Genomic DNA, 25,310 nt, shown 5'->3' with positions numbered 1-25,310 from the left:
TCAGCAAAGTCCAGTGACAAAAAAAAATGCCTGACTGGTATAGCTCAGGATGCAGCAGATAATCTTGTCTTCTTCAATGTCTAACCAAGCTCTAAGCACGCCACAGTACCTGCTTGAGCTGCCTTCATGGCCATTGGAACAAATTGTTCTTGTCCACCCTTTCTGCTGGAAAAAGCTTGGAGTAGATACCCTCTAATTCACTGATGGGTCTGATGCTCACCAGTTACTATCATGGTTTATCCCATCTGCAGAGACAGGCCACAGGGACAAGCAAACACCGAAGGAGGAAAGGAATCTTGAAAGGGCATTGGCAAGCCTTCACATAGCAGGCACTAGTCTTCACTGAATATCTCTAAAACCCTGTTTGAGATAGTATATCCTGAAATTGCTCTCTGTCAGCAGAAGACCTGGATGATAGAAATTTGGGTTTTCCCAATCCTGTGGCTCACAAAATCCTTTCTGATCCTTTAAGCCTTATATAGTAATTAAGACATGCCATCCAGTGATGATCCACTGTTATTGATAGAGGGTGAGCTCTTTAACAATAGGGACTGCCAGGGGACAGCTGGGTATCTCAGTGGATTGAGAGTCAGACCTAGAGATGGGAGTTCCTAGGTTCAAATCCGGCCTCAGACACTTCCCAGCTGTGTGACCTTGGGCAAGTCACTTGACCCCCATTGCCCACCCTAACCACTCTTCCACCTAGGAGCCAATACACAGAAGTTAAGGGTTTAAAAAAAAGAATAGGGACTGCCTCACATTTGCTTTTGCATCATAAATCAATATATACAAGACTTAGTACATAAGTGCTTAGTAAATGTTTAGAGTATGATTGACTCATGAGACAAACCACCCCTTCTCTTACTATCATTCTCTATTATTTCAGTCCCATCCAACTCAGTCCTACCTCTCCCTAGTCTTTTTCCCTAACTACTCTTTCCCTTCCACTGGCCAGAGTGCTTTGCACATGGGGGCTTTCCCCCAAACCCTTACCTTCTGTCTTACAACTGATATTAAGTATCAAATTTAAGGCAGAAGAGCAGTAAGATCTAGACAATTGGGGTGAAGTGACTTACCCAGGGTCATACAGTTAGCAAATGTCTGAGGCCAAATTATTATCTTCCTTCTTTAGGTCTGGCTCTTTATCCAAGGTGCTACCTAACTGCCCCATAGGCTCTTTTTTTCAAAATTCTTATTTTATTGATTTTTAAGTCATTAAAAAATCTTTTTTCAAATTTTTTATCTCTACTCCCTCCCCTATCTATTTATTTTCTTTTATTTAACAAATATTTTTTCCATGGTTACATGATTCATGTTATCTCCCTCCCCTCTCCCATTTCTCCTCTCAGAACTGACAAACAATTCTACTGGGTTATACATGTATTATCACTCAAAACCCATTTCCACATTATTCATTTTTATAATAATCTTTTAAAATCAAAACCCCAAATCATATACCCATATAAATAAGTGATAAATCATATGTTTTCATCTGGATTTCTTCTCCCATAATTCTTTCTCTAGAGGTGGATAACATTCTTTCTCATAAGTCCCTTGGGACTGTCCTGGATCATTGCATTGCTATTAGTAGCAAAGTCTATTACATTTGATCGTCCCACAATGTTTCAATGACTGTGTATAATGTTCTCCTGGTTCTGCTCATTTTCACTCTTCATCAGTTCATAAAGATCCTTCCAGTTCTTATACAAATCAAGCAATTCATTATAACTTTCTTTATAGCACAATAATATTGCTTATAGCACAATAATATTCCATCACCATCACATATCACAATTTGTTCAGTCATCCCCCAATGGATGGATATTCTCTCATTTTCCAAATTTCTGCTACCACAAAAAGCAAGCTATAAATATTTTTATACAAACAGGTCCATTCTCATTTTTTTATCTCTTTGGGATAAAAACATAGTAGTGGTATTGCTGGATCAAAGGGCATGCATTTTTTTAATGTTCTTTGGGCATAATTCCAAATTGCCTTTCAGAATGGTTCGGTCAATTCACAACCCCTTCAGTAATGTATTAATGTTCTGATTTTGCCACATCCCCTCCAGTATTTATTATTTTCCTTTACTGTCATATTGGCCAATCTGCTAGGTGTAAGGTAGTAACTCAGAATTGTTTTGATTCGCATTTCTCTCATAAGGAGGAACTTAGAACACTTTTTCATATGATTATTGATAGTTTTGATTTCTTCATCTGAAAACTGCCTATTCCCTCAACCATTTGTCAATTGGGGAATGGCTTAATTTCTTATAAATTTGGCTTAGTTCCTTATATATTTGAGAAATTAGACCTTTGTCAGAGAAATTTGTTATAATTTTTCCCCCAGTTTGTTGTTTCCCTTCTAATTTTGGTTGCATTGGTTTTGTTTGTACGCTTTTTTAATTTAATATAATCAAAAATATTCATTTTACATCTTGTATTGTTCTCTAACTCTTGCTTGGTCTTAAATTCTTCCCTTCTCCATAGATCTGACAGGTATACAATTCTGTGTTCACCTAATTAACTTATAATATCACTCTTTATATTTAAGTCATATGCCCATTTTGAACTTTTCTTGGTATAGGGTGTAAGATATTGATCTAAACCTAATTTTTACCATAGTTTTCCAATTTTCCCAGCAGTTTTTGTGAAATAGTGAGTTCTTATCCCAAAAAGCTGGATCCCTGTAGGCTCTTAAAAATATTTGTTGATGACTTTTCTTCCTCCTAAAATATTCAGTGCCTCCTGTTTTCCTAGTCTATCATCTCTGGTGTAGGTTCACTTTCTTTCCTTCTTCGGCATAGCCATCTTAACTATATATTGTCCTTCAGCCTTCAATCTCCTATTCTATTGTCCTTATTACTGCTCATGCCTTGCTAAGCTTCACCATCTTCTTTGCCCATTTTTTTTAAATTTTATTTTCTGTCCAAGTAACAACTCTGAGTTGCTAAGGTCCACACAGCTTGGAAGTGCCTAGTGCCAGATTTGAACCTTGGACTTCCTTTCTCCAGGTATGTCTGTCTATCTGCTGAGTCACCTAGCTGGCCCTTGAGTGATATCTTAAAGAAAATGGGAGATTCTTTGAGGCTGAAGTGAGGATCAAGTACATTCTTGGCAGGGAGGATGATGCCTAATGGAAAGATAGAGTATTGTGTATGAGGAACAGAGAAAAGGCAATTTTGGCCACAGAGTATAGAGAGTAGAATAATATTTAATGGGACTGGAAACATAAGTTGGGGCAATTTTGAAAGGGCCATAAAAGCCAAAAGGAGGAACTTAAATTTTATTCTAATAACAATAGGTGGTGACTAGAATTTATCCCATAGAAGAGTATCACAATCTGATGTGTACCTGAGGAAAATCACTTCGGCATCTGGGTAAAGGAGGGATTGGGATGGGCAGACGGTTGAGACAGGAAGACCAATTATGAGAACAGTGTGACAGTCCAGGAAAGGGGTTACAAAGGGGCAGGTAGATGGTTTAGTGGGTAGAGAGTCAGGCCTAGAGTTGGGAGGACCTGGGTTCAAATCTGGTCTAGCTGTGTGACCCTGGGCAAGTCATTTAGTCCCAATTGCCTAGCCCTTACCCTTAGAGTTGTTACTTGGACAGAAAGTAAGGCTCAAAAAGAGTTGGCAAGGTGGATGGTGCAGTGATAAGGACAATGGAACATGAGATTCAAGACGGCAGGGCAATGCACAGTTAAGTTCATCAACTTGATAGTCAAGCCTAAGAAGGAAAGAAAGTGAACTCGCAGCTGAAATGATAGATGGGGAAAATAGGGAGAGGGAGGAGGCACAGCCTCAATACCAAATATCTGTTCTAGGATAGAAGCTAAGGGTTTAAAAAAAAGAAAAGGAAAATTGCAGCTGGTGGCTCAGTGGATAAAGCACTGAGTTTGGAGTCAAACCTGAGTTCAAATCTGGCCTCAGACATTTCCTAGCTGTGTGACCCTGGCACAGTGCCTAGCCTCAGTTGCCTAGCCCTTACTGCCCTCCTGCCTTGGAACCAATACTTAAAATTGATTTAAAGACATAAGGCAAGAGTTTAAAAAAAAAGAAGTGATGAGACCTAAAGTGATAGCTCTGTGAATAGAGAGAAAGGGTCAGGTTTGAGAGATGCTACAGAGGTAGAAATTGCAAGATTTGGCAATGCATTGGCTGTGTGGATTGAATGAGAGCGAGGAGTCAAGGAAAACTAGCAGAGGAGGTGGGAGGAATGTTGTTGTCCTGAATAGAAATGAAGTTTGATAGAGGAGAGGATTTTAGGTAAGGAGGGAAAGAATGAATTCTGTTTGGGTCATTTTAAGTCTGAGTGGCCGTGGGGAGGTCTGTTCTGAATTTGTTCTGCAGATAATGGCAATAGAAGGCAGAGGTGACATATGGGGATTGATGAGGTATCTCAATAGAGATGCTGATTAAATCCACTTCTTTTCTCCCTAAACCTCCAAGCCTCCTTTCTCCTCTTCCCCACTCTCCTCTCAGTGAAGGACCTCACCTCCTCCTTTACTGGGAAAACTGAGACTCTCCAGGCTGGCTTCCACTTACCTTTTCAGACAATACTCTCCTTCAGGAGCTTTGTGTCTCGGCCAAGCTGGTCTACTAACTGTTCCCTGAACTTGACATTCTATCTTGGGTCCATAAATATATCATATTCAATATTTCAAATGGAGATAGACATATACTGTAAATACCTACCAAAGAGCAAAGTAGATACCCAGAAACACACCCAGCACAAATGTACATAAGCATATCACATAAGCCATGCATACAGAGAGAGACAGAGACTATCAATTCACAATACCATACATATATTGCCACATACATTTGATCAGACAACATAGGCACTGACTATGTGCCAGGCACTGTGCTAACATGTACACCGATACAATAAATAAACTTGGAGCTGGGATTCCATGTACATGTACCTACGTGTGTATGTTCACATGTTTGATGTCTTCATGCTTCATATGTGACCATGTGCATTTGAAATATGTGTATGTGATTGGGCAGAATCCAAAATGTGGATGAACAGAAGAGGAATTCACTTTTGAGGGATTCCGAATAATTTTTTTAAAAATAATTTTTCCCTGATTACTTGTCAATACAATTTTAAATGTAATTCACTTGTGTACATAGCACATATATGACATGTCTGTATTCTTCTATGAGTTTTGTGTGTGTATATATATGTATATATATATATGTAAACCTGAGGACCCAGTCACCCCTGCTGCACTTCAGACAAGCTAGTCCACCAATAAAGCCAGCAGAGAGAAAACACAAACTTGGTCCTTTTACTCCTGCCCTTTCTGGGTCAGCACCATACAGCAATAAGAGGGCTTCTTTCCCTCACCTCTTCCCATCCCCACCTCTCCCAGCCAATGTTCAAATGACCTTAAGAAAAAATCTAGAGAAAGAGTTTATGGTCCATCCAGTAGCCTCTACCCCAGGGGCAGTGATCTTGGAAAAAACCTTTGCAATTTCTGAAACAACCTCCTTCTCTTTTCAAAATGAACTAGAGACACCCCCACCCCACTCCCAATCCAGAAAGAGCTTGGCCTACCTGTCCTGGCTTTTCCGTCCTGGACTGGGAGCCCTGTGGTTTCTACAGAGCTAATGGATTAGGATAAAAAGGTTGACCGGTGTGGAGTTTGGAACTGTGTGGAGAGGCCAGGAGAGGAGGGGTAAAAGGTACCAGCCAAGCCAGAAGTGTGACCAATCAGAACTTTTATCATTACAGCCATCCAATCATTTCTACCTTTCCAGTCATCTTCCTCCCCCCATGGGACTCCCAACCCCCATGGGATCCCCCATCCATTCCTTTGCTTAACTGGAGAGAATTAGCCTCTCTATCTCTGTCTCTCTGTCTTGAGTGTCTCAGTACCTCTTTGGCTCTCTTTGTCTATCTCTTTGTTGGTCGTTCTTTCAGCTTTTGAATGGGGCATGGAGTCTGGAGCTAGAGCTCCAAGGAGAGGGAAGCCTCAGGGCAGGTTTTGTTAGAGACTGGGAGGATTCCACATCACAGAACTGGAGACAAGTGGTCCTAGGAATCCAAGTCTCAAGTTTCCCACTCTCTCTGCAGGTTTTCTTTTGAAAATATTCAATTCTTGGGTTTTCTCCAGCCTGGAAGTTTCAAGGCTGCTCCATCATGTTTCTTGAGGCTAATAAACTGTAAAGTACTAGGTGGATGTAGTAAGTAACTGTTATTGAGAACCATGGGAATCCTGACCCTCCCCTAACCTAGAACTTTATAGAAGAAGCCTCTAATTCTGAGAGTCAACAGTTCTCCCAAGGACAGGATAAAACACCTGGTATTAAACACAGAAGAGAACGATGTAATAACGAAGTGGCTAGTGAACCCATTTTCTCATGGGTTCAGAACCCAGGACAGAAGGACGAAATAGCCTGTAATGGCAGCAGGAAGAATTCATGTTAAGAAGGATTTCCTTATTGGAAATGCTTAGAGACACTACTGGGAGTTTCTGAAGGAGGCCATGAAGCTTCCCTTTCTGAAAATCCTTTGCATGGGGAGAGATTTCACTTGATTCATGCACTTTTTCCCTCTCTTTTCCTCCCCAGTAAGTAGGCTTGTACTACCTGATTCCCATCACCCATCCAGGAGAGCTGAAATGACCATCAAGGGCTCACAAGCCTATAGAAACTGCTTCAATATTTTAATAGCCTTCTCTACCAGTTTACAACCCCTTTCTGGCTCTTCCTGGGAGCTTATAAAATTTCAGAGCTGGAAGGCAGCATAGAAATTAATCTTCTTATTTTCTGGATGAGGATACCAATGTCTGGAGAGGTAGAAAGACTTGCCCAAGGTCATCTGACTAGCTAACTGGTGACAGACTTGGGCTGGCACCTGAGGCTCCTACTTTCCAGTCTAGGGAGATTCTCACAACACTCCAGTGCCTCTCACTGCTATGGCTAGGAACTCTCTAACCAGATGGCTTGCTAACTCATTTATGGGCATCAGCTGGTATGGGAGGGAAGTTAGCCTGGAACTTGAACCTGGTAATCAGAGTAGTATGATTCCCTTTATGGCTCTGGAAGCTTTTTATTGGGAGGAACTAGCTATCAAGGACTCTCTTTGGGAAGAAGGAAGGACCTGTGGCAGACTGGAGTGGCAGCCAAAGTGTCTTTTCCCCCAACACTCTCCTCTCTTTTCAACAACTCTCCCTCTCTCTCTCCCTTCCTCTCTCTCCTCTCTCTCTCCCTCTCCCTTTCTCCTCTTCTCCCCCTCTCTCTCTCCTTCTCTCTCTGTCTCTGTCTCTGTCTCTGTCTCTGTCTCTCTCTCTCTGTCTCTCTCTCTGTCTCTCTCTCTGTCTCTGTCTCTGTCTCTGTCTCTCTCTCTCTCTGTCTCTCTCTGTCTCTCTCTCTCTCTCTCTCTCTCTCTCTCACACACACACACACACACACACACACACACACACACACACACACACACTCACAACTCACCAATATCCACCTTCACAATCAATCAGTCTCTCTGACTTCCACACATTTCTGGGAGGTGAGGAGGGTTATGTGGGCGTGTGGTAGAGGACAAACAAATATAGGGAATGGCATGTGCATGTGTGAGGAATGTCTGGTCTGACCCTAGGAAGCACTGGTCCTGCTGAGCATGAGAGCCAGAGGGCAAGAAGTGGGAAGGCAGGTTCAGATCTCGAGCCCTCATTAGGAGGGACAGGATCCAGGCTGATGGAGCAGAGGTGGCAGTGTGGAAAGAAGTCTGGCTAGCTGCCCCTTCTCTGACAGCTGCCCCTTGGAAAGGGCTGGCTTCTGTGCTTGGTATGTTCCCCCTCCTCATTCCATCTCCTGCTTCCCTGAACTCCTGCAGATCTCAGCTAAAATTCTTCCTTCCATGAAAACCTTTCCTTGTTCTCCTTCATGTTAGCACCTCCAATTTATCTTCCACATAGCTTGTTTACGCACAGTTGTTTTCCTATTGTCTCATTCTAGTATAAGGTCAACTCCTTGAGGGCAGGGATGATTTTTGCCCTTCTTTGTATAACCAAGGCTTCACATAGTGTAGTACACAGCACATGGCAGTCGCTTAGTAAATGCTTATTGATTCGATTTGACTTGAAATGGGGATGGGGAGGAATGTTTGAGAGCCTTCCTGCCCTTTGCACAGTAGGGCAGCACACTCTGCTATGGAAAAGGTGAGCAATGGGTCTTGTTCTTCAAATCTGACAAAGTTTTCTATATAGTTTAGATATGAGACCTCTATCTGAGCAACTGATAAAATTCTGACCCAGAAATACCATTATTAGGTTTATTTCCTAACATGATCAGGGAAAAAGGAAACAAAACTATGTTCTAAAATACTTTAGCAGCTCTCTTTGTGATGGCAAAGAACTGGGAACTGAGGGAATACCCATAAATTGGGGAGTGGCTAAACAAGTTGTGGCAAATGACTGTGATAGCTTACTACTGTGCCATAAGAAATGATGAATCAGTTCATTTTAGAAAAACATGGAAAGGGGGCAGCTAGGTAGCTCAGTGAATTGAGAGCCAGACCTAGAGATGGGAGGTCCTGGGTTCAAATCTGGCCTCAGATACTTCCTAGCTGGGTAACTCTGGGCAAGTCACTTAACCCCCATTGCCTAGTCCTTACCACTCTTCTGCCTTACAACCAATACACAGTATTGATTTTAAGATGGAGGGTAAGGGTTTTAAAAAATGGAAAGACCTACACAAAATTATAAAGAGTGAAATGAACAGAAACAAGTACATTATATAAACAACAGAAATAATGAAGAATAACTTGTGCATGTCTGCCTCCAGAGAAATAACTGATAAATAGAAACAAGCAAGATGTAGTTTTCTATATACATACATCTTTTTTATATTATGCCTTCTCCAATGGTAGAGAGGAGGGAGGGAGTTATCTGGATATTTTAATGTAACAAGCAAACAAATAAATTGATTTAAAAAAAAGAATAGAAACACTCTGATATGTGCTTGAGGTAAGAGGATGAAGGGAAGGTGAGAGAGAAAATGGACAGACATATTTTGGTCTAATCCCAAAATCCACCTATCTTCTTCTACAGAAAGTATGCAGCTCCCCTGCTTTGTGTCTCTAATAAAAGAATCAAAGGTCTTTCTGAAAGGGTCCTTTCCACTACCAGAACATCCAAGTCAAACAGACTTTTCCTTTTCTAGGCTTTGATAGTATTTGCAATCCATATCAAACAATATAGCACTGAGTAATATCCTGTTGGCTTTGTTCATTGATTTCTTTAATTATGGCCATATTTGTGACGAAATGACTATATATAGGGACAGCAAGGTGACTTAATAGATATAGAGCCAGGTCTGGAGTCAGAAGGACCTGGATTCAAATATGACTTCAGACACTTCCTAGCTGTGTGGCCTTAGGCAAGTCATTTAACCCCACTTTTTAATTTAGCCCTTCCTGCTCTTCTGCCTTAGAAACAATACTTGGTATCAGTTCTAAGAGAGAAGGTAAGGGCTTTTAAAAAATGACCCTATACAGGAAGAGGACAGGCTCTTAAAACTAATCCAGCTCAGATCTAACCATTCTGGAAGGTGACTTGGAACTATACTCAGAAGGCTATAAAACTGTGCATTCCCTTTGATCCTGTAACACCACTACTGGGTAGGTCTGTATTCCAAAGAGATAGTTAAAAAAAAATATTTATAGCAGCTCTTTTTGTGGTGGCAAAGAATTGGAAACTGAGCAGATGGCCATCTACTGGGGAATGATTGAACAAATTGTATATGATGGTGACAGAATATTATTGTGCTATAAGAAATAAGCAGGGTGATTTCAGAAAAAGCTAGAAAGATCTGCAGTAACTGATGCAGAGTGAAATAAGCAGAACCAGAAGAACATTGTACACAGCAACAGCAATATTGTATGATGATTATCTGTGAAAACTTGGCTACTTTCAGCAATACAATGATCTGAGACAATCCTGCAAGACTTATGATAGGGAATACTATCCACTGCCAGAGAAAGAACTGTAGGAGTTGGATGGATGAGGATCAAAGCATACATACTCTCTTTCACATGGGTTTATTTTGGGGGTTTTGGTTTTGTATGAGTGTGGTCTTACAACAATGACCAATTTAGACATGTGTTTTACATGATAATAAAAAATAAAATTTTAAATGGAAAAAAACAAAACTAATCCAGCCCAGCCTTACTCAGGATTTTCCTTTTCTTTTCTGCTTCCTGTTCAGTTACTACTACTGGTCAAAAACATTGAACTGATGGGTAGGATACTCCGTTGGCTATCTGTTGGTGCCACCAACCTCTTCCTGACTTCCAGGTAGATTCATTGTTCCTTCTTCTCCTTGCCTCCGTGTGGATACTATCTTTCCTTCTTCTAAGTGCACAAGAGATCATTTATTTATATATGCTTTTTTTTAAACCCTTACCTTACATCTTAGAGTCAATACTATGTATTGGTTCCAAGGCAGAAGAGAAGCTAGGTGATGGGAATTAAGTGACTTGCCCAGGGTCACACAGCTGGGAAGTGGCTGAGGCCGGGTTTGAACCTAGGACCTCCTGTCTCTAGGCCTGGCTCTCAATCCACTGAGCCACCCAACTGCCCCCTATATAAAATATTTTGAAAGTCTTAAAATATAAAATGTCAGGGGATCATAGATATAGTCCTAGAAAGGATTTTAGGGAGATCTAGTCTGATTTCCTTATTTTGCAGATGAGGGAACTGAGAACCTAAGAAGTTAAGTGACTTATCAAAAGTCACACAAATTGAAATAGAGGAGATAGGATTTGAACCTAAGTCCTCTGACTCCAAATCCAACATGCTTTCTTCTATACCATGGCAAGTGGGAAAAAATCAAAAGTAAAGCCAAGAGTCTATTCTTATCAATCATGTCCATATGTCTTTATTTCTATGAACCCTTCAAATTTGGGATTTTGTACCTATTGTCTCCCTGGAAAACATGAGAGGCAGGATCAGAGACAGGATAAGATCAGGGACAAGTACTTTGATTTACCAATACCAACAAACTCAGGCAGGTTTCCTTTCATACGGATTTATTTTCACTCCTATAGAAGCCGAGAAGGGAAAAGAGCTTCACAAAGTTAGCAAGACCATCAAAAATAGATACACGTACAGAGGATAAGTACATGCATATGTTATATTTGTATATTTACAGCACAGAGGCTTTTGTCAATGAGGATGTGGAAATTAAAGATATCTGAGGGAAAGCAATAGATGTGATTGCCTCTAGAGCCTGCTTATCTCTGAGGCTGTGCAGCTTACAACTGCCATTGGGAGCAAAGGCACAGATCATGGAGGAGGAAGAGGAAGAGAAGGACGAGGAGGAGGAGGAGGAGGAAGAGGAGGGAGGGAGGGAGGGAAGGACAAAGAGGAGGAGGAAGAAGAGGAGGAGGAGGAGCACAGTGCCATGAGGCTTATGTTTATGCTCAAATCAATCAGCTCTGATTTGCATGAGGCATGCAGAGATCTGTCCTTCCCTCCGCCTAGGGACCATGGGAATTGTGCTTTACTTGAGGGCCAGAGGTTTCAAAGAATATATAAAGGAAGGACCTTGACCTAACCATAGCATCAGGCTGCTGATAAGCACAGTAGTCTAGGATGAACTTGTTGGAGGCAGAAGAATAGATTTGAATCCACGAAGGGAAGCCAGGATAAGAAATCTTCTGTGAAATGGCACCTGAATTTGACTTACAGGACAGGGGATGGAGATAAAAAGAAGAGAGAGAAAGAAGATACTTTGGAAATTTCTCTGAGGCAGGGACCAAGTTTTGTGAATTCTCTTTAATTATCCTATTCTCTTAGGGTTCAGTTCAGTGGCATGAATACAGTGTCTGGTCTTTCTGATAAATAGATATTGATTTAAGATAGGCTATTCACAACATTAACTTCCATTTGTTTTCTCTCTGTCATAGGCATGTTCTATATATACAACTCAATGTGTCCTCATCCTCTGTGGCCTATGTCCCTCATCACATTTAGGGCTTCACAGAACAGTCACATCCCTCTCCTTCATAGCCTCTCTTCTACTCTACCAGGCTCTGCCTTTCCCATACAATCATTCAGGGTAGGGCCCTATTGGACAACAGAGCTGGGGGTTAGGATGAATGTCACCCAGGACACACCATGGAATAATGATGGTGAAAGAGAATAAGGCATTTTTATCACTGAGAAACATTTTTCAGAAGTTACACGGAGAGGACCATATGCTGAAAGGAATGGGCACAGATACAGCTCAGAAGATTTACTATTATAGAAGTTTATCCTCGTATCACAAGAAAATGTGGGTTGCTTATATCAAAGCTACCAAGAAATGCGTAACAGTGGCAGGAGGGGATGGAAAAGATGGGAAGTGTGGTATAATAATGAATACTAGCCTGGGATTTCCAGTCCTAGTTCTATCACTAACTATGTTGGTAGGACATTTCATCTCTTAGTTTACTCATCTGCAAAAAAAAAAAAAAAAAAAAAAAGGGAGATGGACAAGATGACCTCTAAGGTCCCTTGCAGTTCTAACATTATATATGTTCTAGAATTTTCAAACCCCATCATCCTATTTCACAGATCTAGCCAAAGGAATATTTAAAAGCCAGTCAAAGTAGATTCTAGAATGGGTAGATATTAGCACTGGAAATTATTTAGTCCAATCTCATAATTTTACAAATAAGAAAATAGATTTGTGTTGCATAGTTATATCCCAGAGGATCTACATTTCTTGTGTGTGTGTGTGTGTGACTGTCAATAATGGTCTTTGAATCAAGAAGAATAGGAGAAGTGCTATAATAAGAGATACTCAAATGTCTCAATTTTCCAAAAAAGTGGATTTTGAAAACCATAGGCCAATGAGTGCAGTGATAGGGGCCTGGCAGAATTATAGAACAGTTTATTAAATGGATTGTTCTGTCAGCTGAGCCAAGTTTGGATTCACTAAGAACAAATCACATCATTCTCTTTTCTGAAAGGGTTACTAAATAGACTGAGAGATCAGGAGAATATACTAGTTACAACATATCTGGATTTCAGGGTCTGATGATATCCTTGTGAACAAGATTGAGAAATGTGTGGGCTCACTAAAGAACATTTAGGTGAATTCATAGCCGACTGAAAGACCAGACCTAATGAGTGTTGATTAATGAATTGATGTCAACACAGGAAGAAAACTTTTAAGTAGCTTGCTAGAAGAATCTGTCCTTGGTGCTGTTGGGTTCAATAGTTTTATAAGAAGAAAGGCATAGATGGTATACTTACCAAATTTGCTGAGGTTATGAAGCTGAGAGGGAAAGCAAATGCATTGCTTTAAAAAATTCAGAGACAAAGAGACCTCAAGACACTGTGATAATATATCAACTCTAACATGAAATTTAATTGAGAAAAATGTAGTCTTACATTTCCATACAAAATGCAGCAGGCATGTGAAGAGCAGCTCACATGAAGAAGATTTGGAGATTCAGTGAATGGCAAACTCATTGAGAGTCAATGAAATGATAAGGTAGTCAAAAAAGCAGATAGGATATTGGATTGCATCAAGAGAAGATGGGGCCCAGAAGAGGGGCAGAGAAAGTCCTGCTCTAATCTTTTCTTGTCAGATCACATTTGAAACAACAGGTTCAGTTCTGGGTGACAAATTTAAAGAGGTACACTAGCAAACTATAGTGTGTACAGAGAGGTATACCCAGGGATAGGAGAAAGATTCAAAATGATATTGTAATGAAGAAAACTTGAAGAAATTAGTGATGTTTGGACTGAAGATGATTTGGGGGGGAAAGCAACTATTTTCAAATGTTAGAAGGATTGTCATGGGGAAGAGGGATTGGATTTATTCTTTTTGGTCCTAGAGAGCAAGACTAGGATTCCACAGATATTACGAAGAAGCAGAACAGCTCAATAGAAGGTGAATTTCCAAGCAATTAGGGCTATCTGAAAAGTGGGTATTCAGTTCTCTGTCACCAGATGTATTCAAGCGAAGGGAAGATGGACCTGGGATCTTAAAAAAGGTATTTATCTTTCAGTAAGGTGAACCACCATAATCAAGAAGGTGGAGTAGTTGAAATGCAGGCTAAAGAAGTTAGTAGTTCTGATTAGTCTCTTTTCAACTTTGAGGCTGCCTGCAGGACTAGTATAACTAAATGAATAGTCTTACTACCATGGCTAGAAAATGAATAGCTACACAGTTGGTTTGTTTTGACAGGAAGGAGAAGAGCATCAAATGAGATCTCTGTGGAAGAATAGTGCAACTTGAAGATGGTAGGTCCAGTGTTTCCTAAATCGTTTTCCCTATATGTGTGTGATCCATTCCTTCATGGAATGGTGCATCAGTTTGTTCTTCAAGTTCTTTAAAAGACAAAGTTGAGGGATAATGACTCTTTTATAAGGTCAAAGACAGATGCTTTCTTGACAACACCTTCTTGAGGTGCTCCTACAACAGAAGTTATGGGATCTTGACATAGTGGTTGGACTAGAGGACTTTTCTGATTTTCTCCAATTCATGGATTTTTATTAAAACAAATCCTGAAGAGATAAAATATCTTGCCTAAGCAATTTGAAATGATAATTCTGCCACAAGCTTCACTGATGGGATCTTTTAGTGAAGAGGAAGTCACTAAGGAGATTAAAAATGTAATCTTCCTTTTATCAAATGGAGGAGAAAGGATGGATAAAGAAATAACTCTGGGTAAGCAATACCATAGATGTGGGAAGAAGGAATAACTGGTAGTGTTTGGTCCTGGAAGATTAGAAATATTCTACCTATAAAAGAGAAGAGAATTTTCCAAGTGTACATGGGACATCATTTGAAAGAAGGAGTTCAGGACATGGTGGGGGTGGAAGAACAGAGAAAATGAGAGATCCATGTGCATAATGACATAAGCCTATTTTGGAGTAATGTGACAAAATGGGAAATAGCTTTGTAATAAAAAAGTAGAGCATGATCATCTAACAGGAAACCTAGAAGAGACAGCAATGACCAGGAAAGAAGGACCTTCTCCAAAGGAAGGAAGACTGAGGTACTCTTGTCAACAGCCCAGGTATACCTTGAAGACCAGCCAAGGACTTTAACCTGAATGCCAGGCAAAAAGAAAGGAATGGAAGGGAAAGAAAGTGGGGGAGAGGCTCTCAGAGTAGAACATGGTTATTAGGTAAGGGAAGAGGGAATAAATTACTGAGAAGGGGAATGGAAGCTTAGGACCTATCCCATTGGAAAATTAGACATAAGAGGGTAAGGATAAGATTTTTAATTAGTTTCCTTCTGATCCCAATTGGATTTTTATAATGAGTTCTCAAAATAGATCCTGAAACAGATTGAAAAAGTGGATTCCAAACTGGAGGTCTCAGATTCCCAGCTCGAGTTATAGGATCAATACTGGGAGGAGAGAATCCATGGGCTGTTCAAGTACCTCTGACCTGGAAGTTGTTGCCATAACCTGGCTCTAATTCTAGACACCATTCCTCTGTGGTGTTTCTTATGACAATCATAAGCAGAAAAAGCCAGTGCTCCAAGATTCCCATGTCTTTCCAAGAGGTGGGCACGGAGGAAGGCTATGATACATATGCCCCTCTGTCTCTTTGAAGTTAGAAGTTGTCCCTGGCTAGCACCTTTCTAAAACAAACAAACAAACAAACACATCACCAGAGTTTCTATTGACCATGACGAAGAACAAGAAATAGACCGAGTGCACCAAGTCAAGGAAAAATGAAATTTACAGAGCTGATCTCCACTGGCCACTAGGTGTCAGTAATGTGTCTCAGCTTAGACAGGGAGGTACATTTCCACATGATGGAAGAGGCTTCTGGGAAGCATCCAGTTGTCCTTCCCCTTCTCCCTAGTTTCTCTGCTATATACTGAGCAGTAGAAATATTGGGTTGGTGGTAGCAGTCTCCGGTTGCTAATTTGGCTAATTCAGAATCACATAGACAGATACCAGATGATAAAACTGGCAGTGGTGAATGACCAAGCCCAATTTTGTGAGAACTTAATGCTTTAAAGGCATTAGAAATCCCTCTATGGGTGGTCAAAAGGGATTTGGAACTCTGCTTTTATACAAATCCCATTTCTATTCCTGTACTCTGCTTTGCCCAACCCCACCACCCCATTCCATCTAAATACTTTTTAATTCTCTCCTCCCACCTCCCTTTTCCTCTACTCACTGCTCTTTCTCTGTTCTTACACATTCTCAACACACTTGAAAGTGTGAAAGTATATACATATGGGAGGAGAAAGGAGCTTCTAGTCTACAGTTCTCAGAAAGTGCAAACAGATCCTCAACTGACTTCATGACAGAGACTGTGCTCTTTGCAAAAGCTAACCAGGAAGATATGAAATTGCCTGAGACTGGCTCTTGCTATTTCTTCTTTCTAGGAGAAGTTCTTAGCCATTTTTTCACCTTCTTTTCATTAAAGAAGATGCTATGGCAATGTGGCAAATGCCTTCCCATTTTGGGCATGATGCCAACTGGGAGGGGAAGAGGAAATAGCTGGGGCTGCAGAAACCCTAAATAATCCTGAAAGAAGGAAGCAATGAGAGGAGATAATGGGATAAAAATTTCTTCTCTCTCCTGGGCCAGAGCTGATTGATGGCCAGTTATAAAAGATGTTAAGTACACCTATTTGGGAAGACACATCTTCTTTCCTAGATCAAGGTTAATAATCTGGATGCCATTTCACAGGTCAGATCATTATTGGGATGGTGAGGTGGGGAAGGGAGTGAGGGCAGAGGAAAAAAAGAAGGAGGTTAGGTAAAGCATATATAATTTGATACTTCCAGGTAAGGGAAGAAACTCCTAGAAAAAAGGAGGCTACATCTGGCAAGAAGTTTGGGGTTGGGGTTTATGTGTGAGGGGCAGTTCTTTGAACCTTGTAGGGCAACAGTAAGTTCTTCAACTTCATATTCCCATATGAGGGAAGTGAAGTACAAGGGACGAGGAAGTGTCCTCCTTTATTCCAAAGGGTACCCTACATGAGTGGAGAAAGGATAAGCTCAGAGAAGGTAGAAAAGGCAATGGAGCAAGCCAGGAAGTGGCAGCATAGCCACCCCTGACTGAGATGTATTCAAGTCTCTTCAGAGAAGTCCAGTTGGCATCAAGGTGGGAGTTAGATGATCACAGACTGCAGGAGCCGGAAGCACATCATCAGGTCCAGTGGGATAGGAGGCTTCAGCTGGTTCCCATCTAATCGAAGGTAGCGGAGGTGTGGCACATTTTCCAAGTCAGAGGAGAAGTCATGGAATGCAACTAAGTTGTTGGGGCAGATCTGGGTCCCATTGATGTCTGGAGAGAGAAAGAGAGAGGACAAGAGGATAAGTTGAGGGAGGAAGATAGTAGACATGGGTTGGGACTGAAATGGAGAAAAAAATACAGCAGGGAAACTGATGCAATAAGGATAACTGAATGACTTGAAGATGAGGATGGGTAGCTTTCTTTGTGTGTTTATGTTTCCGGTCCCTATTATCCATGTCCCTGGTGAAGTGCCATGAATATATGGCAAGTTGACTGAGGGCTAAAGTTAGGAAACAATGACTCTGTATTATTATTATTTAATATAGATTTGTATTATATATTATATAATAATAATATATACAAAGTGGCAAAGGGGAATAGGCTACGAAGAGCTACTACTCCAAATGCTTCAAGGTTCTGTACCTTAGCTCCCCCTGCACATGTTTCTAATAGCACGGAACCCCAAAGATAGCCTATGGTGGCTGGTTCTTCTCTCTTATACACCACTGAATGTCTACCTGCCTCACCAGCTCCCCTCTGCTCAACATATCTGCTCCTGGTCTAAGTCTGATCAGAAATGGTCTTGATTCTAGAGATACTGTCTACTTTCACCATCTCTACTTTTGACTGGAGAGCATTAGGGCTAGATATTCTGAATTAGGCACCCTGCTCCTAACGACATATTTTCTTTATTTCAACTGACTTCATCTAGACTTTGTGGTTGTTTAGTCATTTTTCAGTCATGTCTGACTCTTTGTGATCCCACTTGGGGTTTTATTGGCAAAAAAAGTGGAGTGGTTTGCCTTTCCACTCTAGTTCATTTGTCAGATAAGGAAACCAGAGGCAAACAAAGTTAAGTGACTTGCCTAAGGTCTCATAGCTCCTAAGTGTCTGAAGCCAAATTTGACTCAGGAAGATGAGTCTTCTTACTCTAGGTCCAGCACTCTATCTACTCTCTGCCACTTAGCTGCCCTATGACAAGGGCACTCCACTAAAACTATGGGTCTTAGTGGGCCCAGTAGAGCCACAATCAGAAGTAAAGAAATCTCTGGGCCATTCAAAAGACTAATCCCAATCCTTTCATACTTTTCCCAGGATTCCCTTCTACTGACCCTAACCCTGGGTCTGCCAACAGTCCAAGGTTAAGTGATCAGGGATATTATCCCTGAAAGATAGCCTGTACTGGACTTGGTATCACTAGTTCTGAGAAGCTTGAAACTGATGACTGACCCTTAGCTATATGGACTCAGGATTTTCTTGCTTATTCGTCTACAGCTCCTTCCTCCTACTCTTTTTGTTTCAGAGCTTGCTTCTTCTTCTATTGAGTTAATGCCTGAACATCATGTCTATGCATCAGACCCATGGGGTTATCTGGACTGGGGTGCCTTGCCAGTTTTAGAGATGCCCATTTAACTCCTTTTAAAGATTTCTAGCAGCATGGCCTCCTCCCACATCCAGTTGTTTCTTAGTTAATAGAAATCATTCATTGACATGAGTAGCAGCCCTGAATCCCAACCCATGCTTCATACTGAATCTGCAGGACTCTGCTTCTTCTTTAAAAAGCAAAAAAGAAGCTGTTCTTCAAGTCCAGGCCTAGAAATGGGAGGTCCTAGGCTCAAATCTGGCCTCAGATACTTCCCAGCTGTGTGACCCTGGGCAAGTCACTTAACCCCCATTGCCTAGCCCTTACCACTCTTCTGTCTTGGAATTGATTCCAAGATGGAAGGTAAGGGCTTTAAAAAAAGCTTACTTTCTGACTTAGTATCAGTTCTAAGACAGAAGAGCTACAAGAGCAGAAAGGACAATGGGGGTTAGGTGACTGGTCGAGGGTCACCCAGCTAAGAAGTGTCTGAGGCCAGATTTGAACTGAGTTCAGTTTCAGTCTCAGACATTTACTAACCATGGGCAAGCCACTTAACTGGGTTTGCCTCAGTTTCTTCATCTGTCAAATGAGCTGGAGAAGGAAATGGTAAACCTCTCCAGTATCTTTGCCAAGAAAACCCCATAGAAAGTAGATCTATGGGGTCATGATGAGTCAGACATGTCTGAATGACTGAGTAATAACAGAATGGGATTCTCTGTTCATGGTAGTCTTCATGCATCAAGGGAGCTGCTCTATCATTACAACTTCTTCCAATTTTCCAATAATAAATATCCCTGGTGTGTGTTCTAATGGAAGATCATGGATTCACGTCTGTCAGAACAGAGGGCAATGCTCCCCAAAAGTTCAAATCACTACTCCATTGTCCCAGGAATGTAGGAGGAGACAGAATCACAGGCTTGGGTACAATGGCATCATTGCTATGGAAAGCATAAGAGGGTCTAGTGAGTATAACCTGTACAGGGTGTAAGCTCAGACTACAATCCTGGCAGCTACCACCTATCTGTTTACAGTTGTTCCTGCTGTCCTCGCACTGTTTAGTCCTCACTAAGATCTTAAGAGGAGGGGAAGCAGATTTCATGGGGCACTCATGTTACTGTCAGGGTCTTATACCTTCTGATAGAGGCACATTAGAAAGAAAAGAGAAGGGGGTTGGGAATAAGCATTTATTAAGCACCTACTATTTGCTAGGCACCTGCCAGGTACTTTACAAATATCTCTTTTGATCCTCACACTGGTCCTGGAGGTAGGAGCTTTATGATCTCCGTTTTACAGATGATTAAATCAAGGCAGCTATAGGTTAAGTGACTTGCCCAGGGTCACACAATTAAGAAGTGTCTGAGACTAAACGTGAGTTCAAGTCTTCTTGACTCTAGATCCAGTGCTCTATTCATTGCATTACTTGGCTAACAGAGTACTCAGTAGATGTTATCATAGACACCACTATGTCTGACTTTATGACAGTTACTATCATATATCCTTTGGTGTTCTCTGAGCCTTAGACCTCAATCAGCTTAGAGTAGGATCTAGTGTATGGACTTCCTCAAGGGACTCAAACAACACAGGAAGACACAAATATAAACACATAAGGAAAGCCACCTGGAAGAGACCAGACCCCAAGGGCCTCCCTGCTTGGCTAAGAAGTAGTTTCATCTGCTCTCCTGGCTCCAATCCTCTTGGCTCTGTAATTACAGTAAATTGGGCCAGCTTGAACAGCAACACAGAGACTCCTTCTGTCCTGGTTTCACATGCTGCCTCGAGGCAACCTCAGAGTAGGAGAGGGTCTCAATACTCTCAGCAAGGCTACTGGGCAACGCTTGTTGCCTTCAATTCCGTTCTACAAGCATTAATGGAGCTCCCACCATGTGGCGGGCGCCATGCTCATTGATGGGGACACAAAGGCAGAAACAAACCAGTCCTTGATCTCAAGTTATTGCATTTGACTGGGAAAAGAAACATGCAATCCAACAAGAACACAACATATAGTGCAAAAAGTATTATGCAAAGTGCAAATGGAATAAATCAATGCATTTGAAGGGGAGGGGCAGGAATAACTATGAAAGATAAGAAAGGCATCTTGTAGAGGGGAGCAGATAAGCTGTGCTTTCAAGAAAGCTAGGGATTCTATGAGGTAGAGGTAAAGAGGGAGGGCATGCCAAGCACCGGGAACAACCTATACAAAGACACAGAAGTGGGAGATGAAATGTGTGTATGAAGGTATAGTGCCTGAGGGGGAGTAAGTGAGATCAGTTAGGAAACATAGGTTGGAGTCATATTGACTTTAAATATAAACTCCTTATGCAGAGAAGTTTATATCTTATCCTAGAGGTAATAGAGTGGCCATTTAAGCTTCCCGATCATGGGAGTGACATGGTCAGACCTGTGCTTTAGGAGTATTAATTTTGTAGCTCTGTGGAGGATGGATTAGAAAGGTAAGATACTGAAGGGAGAGAGACCAATGAAGAGGTATTGCAGGGACAGCTGGGTGGTTCAGTGGATAAAAAGCCAGGTCTGGAAACAGAAGGTCTTGGGTTTGAATTTGACCTCAGACACTTCTTAGCTATATGACCCTGGTCAAGTCACTTAACCCCCATTGTCTAGCCCTTATCACTCTTCTGTTTTGAAACCAATACTTAGTATCAATTCTAACACAGAAGGCAAGGGTTTAAAAAACAACAACAGATATTGCAATAAGTCCAGGCAAGAGGTGATGAGAATCTGAACTAAGGTGAGGGCTGTGATCTAATAAAATATTTATAAAAAAAACAACAGCAATCACAGAAAAACTTATCATAGTGCCTGACAAATAGGTATTCTATAAATGCTTATTGCCTTTCCTCTTCCCTTCTCCAATCTAGTTCCAGCTGAAGTAGTAGAGATGCCATTCCTCATACACAGCATTCCATGCCCCATCTCAGCAGCTTTTTACAGACTGTGCCCCAGAATATGCTCTCTACTCACCTCTGCTTCTGGGAACCTCTATCTTTCTTCAAAGTCAAAGTCTTTGAAAGAAACCTTTCCTGATCCCCCTAATATGTGCCCCCATTAATTTCTCTACCTTGCACAGGTAAATGAACCATCTAGTCTTATGGGGACCAGATATGCCTTGCTTAGTTCCATCTAGTCCTTGAATCCTCAGCAGATATCCTCTGCCTGATTTCAGTTTAAGCAACCATGTAGAAAATGGTAAGCCTACTTGCAGTCATGAGTGACTGAAAGGCTGGTATTATGTTATGATGAAAAGTCTGCTAATTGGCTGTGGAGCCAGGAGAACAGATAACTCAGGAGGAGTGCAGTCAGAACCAAATATGTACATACAAGTTAAAAACCCCTGCTCTCCCAGTCTCTTTTTGTCTTGGTGACTTGGCACAAGGAGAACTCTTTTGCTAGGGGAAGGGAGAACTGCTCTAAAACTCTGATGCAGCTTTGAATTTGAATTTGTTTCTTTTGTGGTTATTCTTTCCTGATCTTAGGTGAATGGATATTCTGAGCTGGAAGTGACGAGGTGACCTGGTGAATTTGGAAGACGAGGCAGTAGCAATGGCTACCAGAGTTGTATTTGTTGATGCAAAGGAAACACCTGAAGACAGATTTTTAAAATGACGAATTCAGGAACCGTGCCTCTTTGAAGCCATAGAAATTCCTCTTATGAGGTTTTTAAAAGACACTTTTTTTAAAAGTCATTTTTAAAAGGCTTCCAGGTACTTTGTGAGGACAAGGAGAGACAAATAACTTATAGGAGAATGTTTTGTACCAATTCTTCTTGATACACCTTCTCTAAAAGTTAATGGAATTCAAATAGCAAATTGACTATGGGGACCACACTGGTGGGGCTCAAGAGCTTCAGTGTTAGAAGTCATAACCCCTCAGGACTACCTCTAGAATGCAGAGAGAAGCAATCCACTACTTTCTGGAGGCCATAACTATAAATATTCTGTTGGGGGACTGCCTCCAGAGTGGATATATACTCTGTACAGATTTATATTTCTTTATAGGTGTGTGTGCTATTTTCCCCAAATAGAATACAAGTTCCTTGAGGGCAGGGACTTTAAAATTGTTTTGTCTTTGTATTCCTGGTTACTAGCACAAAGTAGTTACTTCATTGTTTTTCTTTTCCTTTGGATATTGACCCACTCAGAAAAATATTCAGGTGCACCCCTATACATCATGGGAGAGAAGTAGCCATCCATACAGAGTTCCTGAATAGGAAGAATTGTCCTCTTTATCCTGGGTCATCCGTGGAGAGGCAGCTATAGTTTAGTGAGGCATCTGTGGTATAGTGAAAAGAGACTTGGAGTTGGAAGAGGTAGCTCTCAAACTACAAGCTGGCCAATTGCTATCTGTCACTTTGGACATCATGTAACCTCTCTGACTCGGTTACTTCCACAGTAAAGCAGGAATAGTAGCTCTTGAACCATCTAGCTCGCAGAGTTGTTGCAGGACAACTCTGTGAACCTCAAAGCAACCATACAAACGAGAATCACTATATGACTATTTATAAAGAATCATAGACTCTTGGGGGCCATCTAGGCCAACTTGAACCTGAACAAGAATACCTACGAAGTAAGCAATAGTCCATCCACAGCTCGAAAACTCCCCGGAGGGGAAAGCTCACTGTATCCCAAAGAAGCTGTCTCCACTTTTGAACAGTTCTAGTGGTTAATGAGTTTTTCATGGCATCCAGTCTAAATTTGCTCCTTTGCACTTTCTATCCATATTGCTCCTTGTTCTGCCCTCTAGGGCCAAGAAAAGCAATGTAATCCATCTTCCACATGACAGTTCTGCAGATGCTGAAGACAGGCATTCTCCCTGGGTCAAATCTTTCTATCTCTAAGACCAAACATTCTGAGTTTCTGCAATCAATTTTCATATGACATGATCTCAGTCCATCCTGACTGCCTTTATTGGGCATTCTCCATCTTATCAATTTACTTTCTAAAATGAACACAATGCTCAAGAAATAGTTTGACTAGAGTTGAGTATGATAGGATTATCACCTCCCTGGTCTTGGTCTTGGTCTTGGTGTCTCTCTCTTTCTCTCTCTCTCTCTCTCTCTCTCTCTCTCTCTCTCTCTCTCTCTCTAGCTCTCTTGCACAGTGCTTGGCATGTTGTAAACACTTAATAAATTCTTGTTTTCTGCCTACCTTAGCACAATACCTGGCACATAATAAGTCCTTAATATAAAACTATTGCCTGCCTCAGCACAGTGCCTGGCACATAGTAGACATATAATTGCTTATTGTCAGATCTTCCACCTTGTCCTACCCTCATCACTCATGCCCATTCCCCTCATGTCATCTGTTACTTACTCTGAATCTCATTGTTGTTGAGATACAGGTGTTCCAGCCGGTTGTTGATGGCTGGTACATGGCTAAGTTTGTTGTGAGACAGGTGGAGGACCAACAGGTTGGAAATGTTGAAGGAGTTCTTGGGGAGCCCTTTGTCAGACAGTTGGTTGTAGTTGAGCCGGATAAAAGAGAGGTTGGGAAAGCCCTTGAAGTAGCCATTGGGGATGTTCTCAATGTTGTTGCTGTCCAGGAAGAGCTGGTGGATGGCTGTGGGGACCCTGGGGGGCATCTTCCTCAGGATGTTGTGGGCCAAGTTGAGCTGCATGAGGTTCTTGAGGCCTTGGAAGGTGTCCGGCTTGAAGACCCCATCACTGAGCTTGTTGTGGTGCAGGTCTAAGAGCACCAGGTTCTCCAGTTTGCTAAAAGCCCCTGAGGGAATTTTGCTGATTTGGTTCTGGCTGAGCCTCAGCTGCTCCAGGTTTCGGGGCAGTGCTGAAGGGACCTCTTGGAGCTGGTTCCTCTCCATGTAGAGGAAGACCAAACTCTCCAGCTTCTCTAACACCCTCTGGTCTATCTTGCGGATTCGGTTGTTGTCTAGGTTGACCCATCTCAGGCCAGTGGCATTCTTGAAGGACTCTATGGGGAGGTCTGTGATGAAATTGTTCTGAAGGTAAAGATAGTGAATTCGGGATGGGATGACTGGTACCTTTCGTAGGTTGCGACTGTCACAGTACAGGGCTGAAGGGAAATCTGGGGGACAATAGCATTCTCTGGGGCAATCAGGAAAGATGGATGGGGGTCCCGGGGGGAGGGGAGGAGGAAGGTCTGTTGGTTCAGAGGGCTCTCTGAAACCAGCAGGAGGGAATCGAGGTGTTGGCTTGGGTTTGGGCCTGGGTTTAGGTCGCCTTCTAGGGGGATTGTTTTGGCTATGGGCTCCCAAAAATAAGATGAAGAGGAGAAGGAGGGCCCAGCAGAGAGAGGGCTTCATGGTCCAGGGCATTCACCTGCAGTAGAGAGAAACAGAAGGGTCACTAGCATTTTAAACAGGTTAGACTAAGGCAACTTAGCAAAAAACAAACAAACAAAAACATGTTTTTCTCTGTAGCTGGAGTCCTCCAGAAAACAACAGGAGGGGATTCATCCCATAGTGAAGAACTGGCCAAAGGCAGAAAGAGGATCAGAAAGGAAACTGTATTTTGTCCAGAAACGAAGGAAGAAGAGGAACCCGAGGCCCTAGAGACCCTGACCAGTGACTTTTGTCTCCTAGAAATGTTCCTAGTTTGCTCTGGTGAGGTTGGTGTTAATCCATTAGGAATCAGGAGTCCAAGTTTACATAAATGTCATTTAACCTTTTATCTGTCTCTCTCTGATATAGGAAAATTGTCTCTTCCTCCCAACTCCCTAAGAAAGGAGTGGTGTGTAGTGCTC

The 25,310-nt window shown here is 41.7% G+C and overlaps 1 protein-coding gene across 1 annotated transcript; it reads right to left on the bottom strand.

The window, feature by feature from the left end:
- Positions 1-11,022: 11,022 nt before the first annotated feature.
- Positions 11,023-24,882, bottom strand: LOC123244851 (proline and arginine rich end leucine rich repeat protein). The gene is made up of 2 exons (XM_044673488.1): positions 23,904-24,882; positions 11,023-17,264 (listed from the first exon to the last, which is right to left on the bottom strand). Exons 1-2 carry the CDS (start codon positions 24,880-24,882, stop codon positions 17,089-17,091), a joined length of 1,155 nt encoding a protein of 384 aa, XP_044529423.1. The 3' UTR covers positions 11,023-17,088.
- Positions 24,883-25,310: the final 428 nt, after the last annotated feature.

Source organism: Gracilinanus agilis, chromosome 4 (assembly GCF_016433145.1).
Source record: "Gracilinanus agilis isolate LMUSP501 chromosome 4, AgileGrace, whole genome shotgun sequence".
NCBI lineage: Eukaryota > Metazoa > Chordata > Mammalia > Didelphimorphia > Didelphidae > Gracilinanus > Gracilinanus agilis.
The sequence above is the reverse complement of the archived record's forward strand: the minus strand, read 5'-3'. Positions and strand labels throughout refer to the sequence as shown.

Coding starts and splice junctions, on each gene's coding strand:
- LOC123244851 (XM_044673488.1), bottom strand. CDS start 24,882: ATGCCCTGGACCATGAAGCCCTCTCTCTGCTGGGCCCTCCTTCTCCTC. Junction 17,265..23,903: donor CAACAACAATGAGATTCAGA/GTAAGTAACAGA, acceptor TTCTCTCTCCAG/ACATCAATGGGACCCAGATC.